This window comes from Tachyglossus aculeatus, chromosome 26, assembly GCF_015852505.1.
Source record: "Tachyglossus aculeatus isolate mTacAcu1 chromosome 26, mTacAcu1.pri, whole genome shotgun sequence".
In the NCBI taxonomy this organism is placed as follows: domain Eukaryota; kingdom Metazoa; phylum Chordata; class Mammalia; order Monotremata; family Tachyglossidae; genus Tachyglossus; species Tachyglossus aculeatus.
The window spans coordinates 6,093,745-6,106,605 of NC_052091.1; the positions used below are offsets into that span (position 1 = coordinate 6,093,745).

The following is a 12,861-nucleotide window of genomic DNA, read 5'->3' on the forward strand; positions in this document are numbered from 1 at the left end:
AGAGGCCTTCCCAGATTGATCCCCCTTTTTCCTCTCCTCCTCCCCATCCCCCCCGCCCTACCTCCTTCCCCTCCCCACAGCACCTGTATATAAGTTCGTACAGATTTATTACTCTATTTATTTCACTTGTCCATATTTACTAATCTATTTATTTTGTTAATGATGTGCCTCTAGCTTTACTTCTATTTATTCGTCTAATAATAATAATAATAACGATGATAATGGTATTTGTTGAGCGCTTAACTGATCCCCCTTTTTCCTCTCCTCCTCCCCATCCCCACCGCCCTACCTCCTTCCCCTCCCCACAGCACCTGTATATAAGTTTGTACAGATTTATTACTCTACTTATTTCACTTGTCCATATTTACTAGTCTATTTATTTTGTTAATGATGTGCCTCTAGCTTTACTTCTATTTATTCGTCTAATAATAATAATAATAACGATGATAATGGTATTTGTTGAGCGCTTAACTGATCCCCCTTTTTCCTCTCCTCCTCCCCATTCCCCCCGCCCTACCTCCTTCCCCTCCCCACAGCACCTGTATATACGTTTGTCCAGATTTATTACTCTATTTATTTCACTTGTCCATATTTACTAATCTATTTATTTTGTTAATGATGTGCCTCTAGCTTTACTTCTATTTATTCGTCTAATAATAATAATAATAACGATGTTAATGGTATTTGTTGAGCACTTAACTCACCAAGAGGCCTTCCCAGACTGATCCCCCTTTTTCCTCTCCTCCTCCCCATCCCCACCGCCCTACCTCCTTCCCCTCCCCACAGCACCTGTATATAAGTTTGTCCAGATTTATTACTCTATTTATTTTACTTGTCCATATTTACTAATCTATTTATTTTGTTAATGATGTGCCTCTAGCTTTACTTCTATTCATTCGTCTAATAATAATAATAATAACAATGATAATGGTATTTGTTGAGCACTTAACTCACCAAGAGGCCTTCCCAGACTGATCCCCCTTTTTCCTCTCCTCCTCCCTATCGCGACCCCGGCCCTACCTCCTTCCCCTCCCCACAGCACCTATATATAAGTTTGTACAGATTTATTACTCTATTTTACTTGTCCATATTTACTAATCTATTTATTTTGTTAATGATGTGCCTCTAGCTTTACTTCTATTTATTCTGACGACTTGACACCTGTCTACATGTTTTGTTTTGTTGCCTGTCTCCCCCTTCTAGACTGTGAGCCCGTCATTGGGTAGGGACCATCTCTATCTGTTGCCGACTTGGACTTCCCAAGCGCTTAGTACAGGGCTTGGCACACAGTAAGCACTCAATAAATACGATCGAATGAATGATGATAATAATGTTGGCATTTGTTAAGCGTTCACTATGTGCCAAGCGCTGTCCTAAGCTGACAAGTGGAGGAGGCAGGATTAGAACCCACAACCTCCGACTCCCAGGCCCGGGCTCTTTCCACTAAGCCACGCTGCTTCTCTGATGATGGTATTTTTTAAGCGCTTAACTAATAATAATAATGATAATAATCTTGGTATTTGTTAAGATCTCACTATGTGCCAAGCACTGTTCTAGGCACTGGGGTAATAATAATAATGATGGTATTTGTTAAGCTCTTATTATGTGCTAAGCACTGTTCTAAGCGCTGGGGTAATAACAATAATAATGATGATGGTATTTGTTAAGCACTTACTATGTGCCAAGCACTGTTCTAAGCGCTGGGTAATAACAATAATAATGATGATGGTATTTGTTAAGCAGTTACTATGTGCCAAGCACTGTTCTAAGCACTGGGATAATAATAATAATAATGATGGTATTTATTAAGCGCTTACTATGTGCCAAGCACCGCTCTAAGCACTGGGGTAATAACAATAATAATGATGATGGTATTTGTTAAGCGCTTACTATGTTCCAAGCACTGTTCTAAGCGCTGGGGGAGATACAAGGTCATCGGGTTGTCCCACGTGGGGCTCACAGTCTTCATCCCCATTTTACAGATGAGAAACTGAGGCCCAGTGAAGTTAAGTGACTTGCCCAAAGTCACACAGCTGACGAGTGGCAGAGATGGGATTAGAACCCATGACCTCTGCCTCCCAAACCTGGGCTCTTTCCACTGAGCTACACTGCTTCTCTATGTGCCAGGCACTGTACTAAGCGCTGTGGGTGCTATGTGGCTCAGTGGAAAGAGCCCGGGTTTGGGAGGCAGAGGTTGTGGGTTCTAATCCCGCTCCTCCACTTGTCAGCTATGTGACTTTGGGCAAGTCACTTAACTTCTCTGTGCCTCAGTTGCTTCATCTGTAAAATGGAGATTAAGACTGTTAGGCCCGTGTGGGACAACCTGATTACCTTGTATCCCCCCCAGCGCTTAGAACAGTGCTTGGCACATAGTAAGCGCTTAACAAATGCCATAATTATTATTATTATTACAAGCAAATCGGGTTGGACACAGTCCCTGGCCCATGTGGGGCTCACAGTCTCAATCCCCATTTTACAGATGAGGTAACTGAGGCCCAGAGACGTGAAGTGACTTGCCCACGGTCACACAGCAGAGAGTATTAAAACCCATGACCTTCTGATTCCCAGGCCCGCGCTCTATCTACTAGGCCATAAGCCCGTTGTGGGCAGGGATTGTCTCTCTTCATTGCCGTATTGTACTTTCCAAGCGCTTAGTCCAGTGTTCTGCACACAGTAAGCGCTCAATAAATACGACTGAATGAATACTGCGTGCAGAGCTGTGTACCAAAAGACCCTCAGCCTGTCAGTCAGTCGAAGCAGCAGGGCGTAGTGTATAGCACCCGGGCTTGGGTGTCAGAAGGTCATGGGTGCTAATTCCGCCTCCAACACTTGTCATTTATCATTATTTTTGTCTCTCTTTATTGCTGTATTGTACTTTCCAAGCGCTTAATCCAGTGCTCTGCACACAGTAAGCGTTCAAGAAATACGATTGAATGAACGTGGCTCAGTGGAAAGAGTACGGGCTTGGGAGTCAGAGGTCATGGGTTCTAATCCTGCCTCTAGTGCTTGTCAACTGTGTAACCTTGGGCAAATCACTTGACTTCTCTGGGCCTCAGTTCCCTCATCTGTAAAATATGTATATATGTTTGCACATATTTATTACTCTATTTCTTTATTTATTTTACTTGTACATATCTATTCTATTTATTTTATTTTGTTAGTACACTTGGTTTTGTTCTCTGTCTCCCCCTTTTAGACTGTGAGCCCACTGTTGGGTAGGGACTATCTCTATATGTTGCCAACTTGTAATTCCCAAGCGCTTAGTACAGTGCTCTGCACACAGTAAGCGCTCAATAAATACGACTGATTGATTGATTGATTGATTGATAAAATGGGGGTGAAGACTGGGAGCTCCCCATGGGACAACCTGATCACCTTGTATCCTCTCCAGCGCTTAGAACAGTGCTTGGCACATAGTAAGCGCTTAACAAATGCCATCATTTTTATTATTACACGGTTGAATGAATGAATAAATGCGATCGAATGAAGGAAAACATGACAAGGCCGTAGGCGCATGCGCCGAAGGATTTCTTTTGTTTAAGAACGTGGACGGCAGCCAAAATGAAGCGGCCATTGCGCATGCCCGAAAGGAGGTGGGCGGGGCGGGAAGGGCGCATGCCCAGAAGGAGGCGGGCGGGGAGGCCAGGGCGCAAGCTCGAAAGGAGGTGGGCGGGGCGGCCAAGGCGCATGCCCGGTAGGAGACAGGCGGGATGGACAGTACGCATGCCCAGTAGGAGGCGGGGGGGGGGGGCAGGGCGCATGCTCGATAGCAGGCGGGCTGGGGGGCCAGAGCGCATGCTCGATAGGAGGTGGGCGGGGCGGCCAGGGCGCATTCATTCATTCATTCACTCAATCAATCGTATTTATTAAGCGCTTACTGTATGCAGAGCACTATACTAATCAACCAATCAATCGTATTCATTGCGCTTACTGTGTACAGAGCACTGTACTAAGCGCTTGGGAAGTACAAGTTGGCAACATATAGAGACAGTCCGTACCCAACAGGGGGCTCACAGTCTAAAAGGGGGAGACAGAGAACAAAACCAAACATACGAACAAAATAAAATAAATAGAATAGATATGTACAAGTAAAATAAATAAATAGAGTAATATATACAGAATTTATAAATTTTATTTATAATAAATAGAATAAATATGTACAAATAAAATAAATACAGTAATAAATATGTACAAACATATATACAGGTGCTGTGGGGAGGGGGAGGAGAGGACGGAGGGGGCTCAGTCTGGGAAGGCCTCCTGGAGGAGGTGAGCTCTCAGTAGGGCTTTGAAGGGCGCATGCCCGTTAGGAGGCGGGCGGGGCGGCCAGGGCGCATGCCCGAAAGGAGGTGGGCAGTGCGGCCACGATAGGAGGGCGGGGCAGCCAAGGCGCATGCCCAGTAGGAGGCAGGCGGGGCGGTCAGGGCGCATGCCCGATAGGAGGTGGGCGGTGCGGCCACGATAGGAGGGCGGGGCAGCCAGGGCGCAAGCCCGGTAGGAGGCAGGCGGGGCGGTCAGTGCGCATGCCCGAACGGAGGCGGGCGTCAGGGCCCATGCTCGATAAGAGGCGGGCACGATGAGAGGAGAATTAGACTGTCAGCCCACTGTTGGGTAGGGACTGTCTCTATATGTTGCCAACTTGTACTTCCCAAGCGCTTAGTCCAGTGCTCTGCACACAGTAAGCGCTCAATAAATACGATTGATTGATTGAAGAGGAGGGCGGGGCGGCCAGGGCGCATGCCCGAAAGGAGGCGGGCGTCAGGGCGCATGCTCCATAAGAGGCGGGCACGATAGGAGGGTGGGGCGGCCAGGGCGCATGCCCGGTAGGAGGCAGGCAGGGCGGTGAGCCCCACATGGGACAACTTGATCACATTGTATCCCCCCAGCGCTTAGAACAGTGCTTTGCACATAGTAAGCGCTTAACAAATGCCATCATTATTATTATCCTCGATGAGAGGCGGGCACGATAGGAGGAGGGCGGGGCAGCCAGGGCGCGTGCCCAGTAGGAGGCAGGCGGAGAGGTCAGTGCGCATGTCCGAGAGGAGGCGGGCGCCAGGGCGCATGCTCGATAAGAGGCGGGCACGATGGGAGGAGGGTGGGGTGGTCAGTGCGCATGCCCGAGAGGAGGCGGGCGCCAGGGCGCATGCTCGATAAGAGGCAGGCACGATAGGAGGAGGGCGGGGCGGCCAGGGCGCATGCCCGAGGGGAGGTAGGCGGGGCGGTCAGTGCGCAAGCCCGAAAGGAGGCGGGCCCCAGGGCGCATGCTCGATAAGAGGCGGGCACGATGGGAGGAGGGTGGGGTGGTCAGTGCGCATGCCCGAAAGGAGGCGGGCTCCAGGGCGCTTGCTCGATAGGAGGCGGGCACGATGGGAGGAGGGTGGAGTGGTCAGTGCGCATGCCCGAGAGGAGGCGGGCGCCAGGGCGCATGCTCGATGAGAGGCGGGCACGATAGGAGGAGGGCGGAGCGGCCAGGGCGCATGCCCGGTAGGAGGTAGGCGGGGCGGTCAGTGCGCATGCCCAGTAGGAGGCGGGCGCCAGGGCGCATGCTCGATAAGAGGCGGGCACGATGGGGAGGAGTGCGGGGCGCTCAGTGCGCATGCCCGATGAGGGGGGCGGTGCGGGACCGTGACGTCATCCGGGCGCGCCCCTCCCTTGGAGGTGAAGCAGGAGGAGGAGGAGGAAGAAGAAGAAGAGGAGAGGAGGCCTTGGTTTGGGCCGCAATGACCCTCGGGTCGGCGCCGGGGACTGTGGGGGAGACGCCCCCGGGACGGGACGGGACCCCCGACGGCGACGTCTGTGAGTACCGACACCCTCCCCTCCCCCCACCTGTCAGTCAAGCGGTGGTGTCTACTAGTTGTCATGATGATGGTGTTGGTTAAGCGCTTACTACGTGCAAAGCACGGACTAGCGTTATTGTGCGTGTTATAGAAAGTGAATTTTTAGGTACACAGACTTTTAGGTTGCAGGGTGCCAAAGTGTGCCCAGGGGTAGGCGAAAACACAAGGGTGGACTTTTAATAATAATAATGTTGGCATTTGTTAAGCGCTTACTATGTGCAAAGCACTGTTCTAAGCGCTGGGGAGGTTACAAGGTGATCAGCTTGTCCCACGGGGAGCTCACAGTCTTTATCCCCATTTGACAGATGAGGGAACTGAGGCGCAGAGAAGTGAAGCGACTTGCCCAGGGTCACACAGCAGACACGTGGCGGAGTCGGGATTCGAACCCATGACCTCTGACTCCAAAGCCCGGGCTCTTTCCACTGAGCCACGCCGCTTCTCACTTTTATGCAAGACCCCCGTCGTATTTTCCATAATTATCTGACATTCTAGACTGTGAGCCCACTGTTGGGTAGGGACCGTCTCTATATCAGTCAATCAATCGTATTTATTGGGCGTATACGATTGAATGAATAAATAAGATTGAACGAATGAATTAAATGGGGATTCAGACTGTGAGCCCCGTGTGGCTAATCACCCTGTATCCCCCCAGCGCTTAGAACAATCAATCAATCAGTCGTATTTATTGAGCGCTTACTGTGTGCAGAACAGTGGACTAAGCGCTTGGGAAGTACAAGTTGGCAACATAGAGAGACAGTCCTACCCAACAGTGGGCTCACAGTCTAAAAGGGGGAGACAGAGAACAAAACCCAACATACTAACAAAATAAGATAAATAGAATAGATATGTACAAGTAAAATAAGTAAATAAATAAGTAGAGTAATAAATACGTACAAACACATACACATATGTACAGGTGCTGTGGAGAAGGGAATCAATCAATCGTATTTATTGAGCACTTACTGTGTGCAGAGCACTGTACTAAGCGCTTGGGAAGTACAAGCTGGCAACATGTAGAGACGGTCCCTACCCAACAGTGGGCTCAAAGTCTAGAAGGGGGAGATAGAGAACAAAACCAAACATACTAACAAAATAAAATAAATAGAATAGATATGTACAAGTAAAATAAATAAATAGAGTAATAAATACATACATACATATATACAGGTGCTGTGGGGAAGGGAAGGAGGTAAGGCGGGGGGATGGAGAGGGGGAGGAGGGGGAGAGGAAGGAAGGGGCTCAGTCTATATGTTGCCAACTTGTACTTCCCAAGCGCTTAGTACAGTGCTCTGCACACAGTAAGTGCTCAATAAATATGATTGATTGATTGTTCTAAGCACTGGGGGGATACAGGGTGATTAGCCACATGGGGCTCACAGTCTTAATCCCCATTTTATTCATTTATTCATTCAATCGTATTTATTGAGTGCTTACTGTGTGCAGAGCACTGTACTAAGCGCTTGGGAAGCACAAGTTGGCAACATATAGAGACGGTCCCTAACCAACAGCGGGCTCACAGTCTAGAAGGGGGAAACAGCCGACAAAACCAAACATATTAACAAAATGAAATAAAGAGAATAAATATGGACAAGTAAAATAGAGTAATAAATATGTACAAACATATATACCTATATACAGGTTGTTATTATTACTGCTTCTTATTAGTAGTGCTATTCATTCATTCATTTAGTCGTATTTATTGAGTGCTTACTGTGTGCAGAGCACTGCAATAAGCGCTTGGGAAGCCCAAGATGAGGGAACTGAGGCCCAGAGAATTCAAGTGACTTGCCCAAAGTCACTCATCTGACAAGCGGCGGAGCCAGGATTAGAACCCATGACCTCTGACTCCAAAGCCTGGGCTCTTTCCACTGAGCCACGCTGCTTCTCAAAATAAAGGCATTTATTAAGCACCTACTATGTGCAAAGCACTGTTCTAAGCGCTGGGGAGGTTACAAGGTCATCAGGTGGTCCCACGTGGGGCTCACAGTCTTCATCCCCATTTTACAGATGAGGGAACTGAGGCTCAAAGAAGTGAAGTGACTTGCCCAAAGTCACACAGCTTACAATCGGCAGAGCTGGGATTTGAACCCATGACCTCTGACTTCAAAGCCCGGGCTCTTTCCACTGAGCCTGGGCATTGTGGCCTAGTGGAAAGAGCACGGGCTTGGGAGTTCGTTCATTCATTTTATCGTATTTATTAAGAATGATGATAATAATAATGATGACGGTACTTGCTAAGCGCTTACTATGTGCCAAGCACTGATCTAAGCACTGGGGGAGCCTCAAGGTCATCGGGTTGTCCCACGTGGGCCTCCCAGTCTTCATCCCCATTTTACAGATGAGGGAACTGAGGCTCAGAGAAGTGGCTTGCCCAAAGTCACACAGCTGACTGGTGGCGGAGCCGGGATTAGAACCCACGACCTCTGACTCCCAAGCCCGGGCTCTTTCCACTGAGCCACGCTGCTTCTCAGCTGGGTGACTTTGCGCAAGTCACTTCACTTCTCTGGGCCTCAGTGACCTCATTTGGAAAATGGGGGTGACGACTGTGAGCCCCACGTGGGGCAACTTGATTACCCTGTATCTACCCCCGTGCTTAGAACGGTGCTTGGCACATAGTGCTTAACAAATACCGTCATTATAATTATTGTCTCTCTTTATTGCTGTATTGTACTTTCCAAGCGCTTAATACAGTGCTCAGCACACAATAAGCACTCAGTATCATCATCATCAGTCGTGTTTATTGAGCACTTACTGTGTGCAGAGCACTGTACTAAGCGCTTGGGAAGTACAGATTGGCAACATATAGAGACAGTCCCTACCCAACGGTGGGCTCACGGTCTAGAAGGGCGAGACAGACAACAATCAATCAATCGTATTTATTGAGCGTTACTGTGTGCAGAGCACTGTACTAAGCGCTTGGGAAGTACAAATTGGCAACATACAGAGACAGTCCCTACCCAACAGTGGGCTCACAGTCTCAAAGGGGGGGAGACAAACCCAAACATACTAACAAAATAAAATAAATAGAATAGATAGGTACAAGTAAAATAAATAAATAAATAGGATAAATAAATAAATAGTAAATACAGTAGAATGCTAGCCTGTAAGCCCCCTCTAGACTAAGCCTGTTGTGCGCGGGGATTGTCTCTTTATCGCTGTATTGTACCTTCCAAGCGCTTAGTACAGTGCTCTGCACACAGTAGGCGCTCACTAAATATGATTGAATGAATACTGCATGCAGAGCCCTGTACTAAGCGACCGTCAGGCAGTTGAAGCAGCAGGGCGTAGTGGATAGAGCCCGGGTCAGAAGGTCATGGGTGCTAATCCCGGCTCCGACACTTGTCTTCTGGGTGACCTTGGGCAAGCCACTTCACTTCTCTGGGCCTCAGTCCCCTCATCTGGAAAATGGGGATCGAGACTGGGAGCCCCACGTGAGACAGGGATCCAATCCGATTGGCTTGTATCCTCCCCAGCGCCTGACACGTAGTAAGCGCTTAAATACCACAATTATTATTATCGCGCGCTTACCGTGTGTGGAGCACCGCACCAGCCGCTTGGGAGAGAACGATACAACGATAAACAGACGCATTCCCTGCCCTCAACAAATTTACAGTCTAGAAGATGAGACAGACAATAGAATAGAAAGAAAGAAAGAAATAATAAATAATAGAAAGAAATTAAATAAATGACAGGTATAGTCATAAGTGCTGTGGGCCGGGGGGGGCGGGGGATGAGTAAAGGCGGCAAGCCAGGGCCACGCAGAAGGGAATGGGAGAAGAGGAAAGGAGGGCTTAGTCATGGAGGAGTTGGGCCTCCAAGCGCTTAGTACAGTGCTCTGCACACAGTGAGCGCTCAATAAATACGATTGATTGATTCAATAAGGCTTTGAAGCGGGGGAGAGCCACGGTCGGATTTGCGGAGGAGCTGGCCTTCCGGGCCAGAGGCAGGATGGGGGCGAGAGGTCGGTGGCGAGGTAGACGAGATGGAGGTACAGCGAGACGGTCAGCGATTCCACTCTTCACTCTAGACCTTAAACCCCGCCGCCCTCCAGACTGTAAGGTGACGGGAGCGTCGTCCCTCTCCTAAGGGCGTCGTCCAGCGGTCTGCACATAGTGAGCGCCCCGTCCGTACCATTGACTGATTGATTTACTCCCAAGCGTCATTCAAATCCCGACTCTGCCAATTTTCAGCTGTGTGACTTTGGGCAAGGCACTTAACTTCTCCGGGCCTCAGTTCCCTCGTCTGTAAAATGGGGATTAAGATTGTGAGCCCCACGTGGGCCAACCTTGATCACCTTGTATCCCCCAGCGCTTAGAACAGTGCTTTGCACATAGTAAGCGCCCCGTCTGTACCATTGACTGATTGATTTACTCCCAAGCGTCATTCAAATCCCGACTCTGCCAATTTTCAGCTGTGTGACTTTGGGCAAGGCACTTAACTTCTCCGGGCCTCAGTTCCCTTGTCTGTAAAACGGGGATTAAGACTGTGAGCCCCACGTGGGCCAACCTTGATCACCTGGTATCCCCCAGCGCTTAGAACAGTGCTTTGCACATAGTAAGCGCCCCGTCCGTACCACTGATCGATTGATTTACTCCCAAGCGTCATTCAAATCCCAACTCTGCCAATTTTCAGCTGTGTGACTTTGGGCAAGTCACTTAACTTCTCCAGGCCTCAGTTCCCTCGTCTGTAAAATGGGGATTAAGACTGTGAGCCCCACGTGGGCCAACCTTGATCACCTTGTATCCCCCAGCGCTTAGAACAGTGCTTTGCACATAGTAAGCACCCCGTCCGTACCATTGACTGATTGATTTACTCCCAAGCGTCATTCAAATGCCGACTCTGCCAATTTTCAGCTGTGTGACTTTGGGCAAGTCGCTAAACTTCTCCGGGCCTCAGTTCCCTCGTCTGTAAAATGGGGATTAAGACTGTGAGCCCCACGTGGGCCAACCTTGATCACCTTGTATCCCCCAGCGCTTAGAACAGTGCTTTGCACATAGTAAGCGCCCCGTCCGTACCATTGACTGATTGATTTACTCCCGAGCGTCATTCAAATCCCGACTCTGCCGATTTTCAGCTGTGTGACTTTGGGCAAGTCGCTTAACTTCTCCGGGCCTCAGTTCCCTCGTCTGTAAAATGGGGATTAAGACTGTGAGCCCCACGTGGGCCAACCTTGATCACCTTGTATCCCCCAGCGCTTAGAACAGTGCCTTGCACATAGTAAGCGCCCCGTCCGTACCATTGACTGATTGATTTACTCCCGAGCGTCATTCAAATCCCGACTCTGCCAATTTTCAGCTGTGTGACTTTGGGCAAGTCGCTTAACTTCTCCGGGCCTCAGTTCCCTCGTCTGTAAAACGGGGATTAAGATTGTGAGCCCCACGTGGGCCAACCTTGATCACCTTGTATCCCCCAGCGCTTAGAACGGTGCTTTGCACATAGTGAGCGCTTAACAAATGCCATTATATATATATATATATATTTCAGTTCTGCCCTCCACGCCCACCCTGTGGCTCTTGACCGACCTTCCGCCCGCCTTCCTCTCTGTGCCTCCCCCGATTGCCCCCCCCCCCCCCCCCCTTAGGCCGCCTGGGCTCCCACCAGTGTTCCCGCTGCCTCATCACCTTCCCGGACGAGAAGTTCCAGGAGCGGCACATGAAGCGGGAGCACCCGGCCGACTTTGTGGCGGAGAAGCTGCGGGGGGTGCTTTTTGTCTGCTTCACCTGCGCCCGCCCCTTCCCCTCGTCCCACGCCCTGACGGCCCACCAGCGCCGCCACGCTCTCTCCCCCCGCGGCCCCCGCTGCGGCCCCCCGCAGCCCCCCTACCCCTGCCCCGACTGCGGCAAGGGCTTCAGCAAAGCCTTCAACCTGCGACGCCACCGGGCCGCCCACTGCCGGCCCCCCGGCTCCGCCTCGCCCGCTCCCTTCTCCTGCACCGAGTGCGGCGAGGCCTTTGAGCAGGAGGCCGGGCTGCACGAACACTACATCCGCCACGCGCGGGGAGAGCTCTGATCGCGGGGTCCACGGGGGGAGCGGGCGGCGGGGGGGGTGCCGGGGACGAGGACCTCCGGGAGGGAGCCGCCCACCTCCGAGGCCGAGGTCTGGCGCCAGGCCCCCCCCGGTTGAGGGCAGAGATGGCAGAAGGGGAGACCCCATCCCACCCCGGGCCCAGGACGGCTCCCGACGAGGGGCCGGGCCTCCACGCTCTTTTCAAAAAAACCCCACAAAACCTTTTCCTAATAAACTATAGTTAAACCCAAACCATTGCACGTGTTGCACCGGAATGCATTTCTGCTCTGCCTCTTCCAGGGAGGCCGGGTGCATTCCGGAGGGGCGTCATCCACCCAGGTGCGCTGGGAATTGGGATGGCATCTCCTTTGCCCCAGAGAATGCGGGGTGCGGCTTCCTCTCCCTACCTGCTGGAAAGCGGGTGTTGCTTGCCCAAATGAGCCCCCCGCTTCATCAAAGCACATGCTGGGAGATATATATCCTAAATCCTAAACGGCCAGCATCCCAGTCTCCTCTGCCCTTCCCAATCCAAGAGAACGTGGTTATAATCTGAGATTTGGAGCGGTTCCTCCCCCCTCAATATCTCATGTAACTTCTAGGGCCTTGACTCTTCCTTTTCCTCTTCATCAGTCAATAGCACGGGGCTGGGGGTCCAGAGGACCTGGGTTCTAATTTTTTTTATTTTTTTAAAGGGTGTTGGTTGTATGTTTACTGTCCGCTAAGCACTGAACTAAGTGCTGGGGTAGATACAAGTCAACCAGATTGGACACGGTCTGTGTCCCTCATGGGCTCCCAGTCTTAATCCCCATTTGACAGATGAGGTAGCTGAAGCGCAGAGAAGTGACTTGCCCAGGGTCACGTAGCAGACAAATGGCAGAGCTGGGATTTGAACCCAGGTCCTTCTGACTCCGGGCTCTAGCCATTATGCCGTGCTGCTTCTCTACCACTTGTCTGCTGTATGACCTTGGACAAGTCACTTCATTCTCCTATGCTTCAGTTCTCTCATCTGTAGATTGGG

At 50.5% G+C, this 12,861-nt stretch overlaps 1 protein-coding gene across 2 annotated transcripts; it reads left to right on the forward strand.

The window, feature by feature from the left end:
• The first annotated feature begins 4,922 nt into the window (after positions 1-4,922).
• On the forward strand, positions 4,923-12,654 carry ZNF576 (zinc finger protein 576). 2 transcript variants are annotated; one of them, XM_038767279.1, is made up of 3 exons: positions 4,923-5,021; positions 5,659-5,796; positions 11,419-12,654. In XM_038767279.1, exons 2-3 carry the CDS (start codon positions 5,721-5,723, stop codon positions 11,844-11,846), a joined length of 504 nt encoding a protein of 167 aa, XP_038623207.1. In that variant the 5' UTR covers positions 4,923-5,021; positions 5,659-5,720; the 3' UTR covers positions 11,847-12,654. The 2 variants fall into 2 exon arrangements, with proteins under 2 accessions (XP_038623207.1, XP_038623206.1); XM_038767278.1 differs by lacking the exon at positions 4,923-5,021 and having other exon boundaries at positions 5,592-5,796; positions 11,419-12,653.
• The last annotated feature ends 207 nt before the right edge of the window (positions 12,655-12,861 follow it).

Coding starts and splice junctions, on each gene's coding strand:
- ZNF576 (XM_038767278.1), top strand. CDS start 5,604: ATGAGGGGGGCGGTGCGGGACCGTGACGTCATCCGGGCGCGCCCCTCC. Junction 5,797..11,418: donor GACCCCCGACGGCGACGTCT/GTGAGTACCGAC, acceptor CCCCCCCCTTAG/GCCGCCTGGGCTCCCACCAG.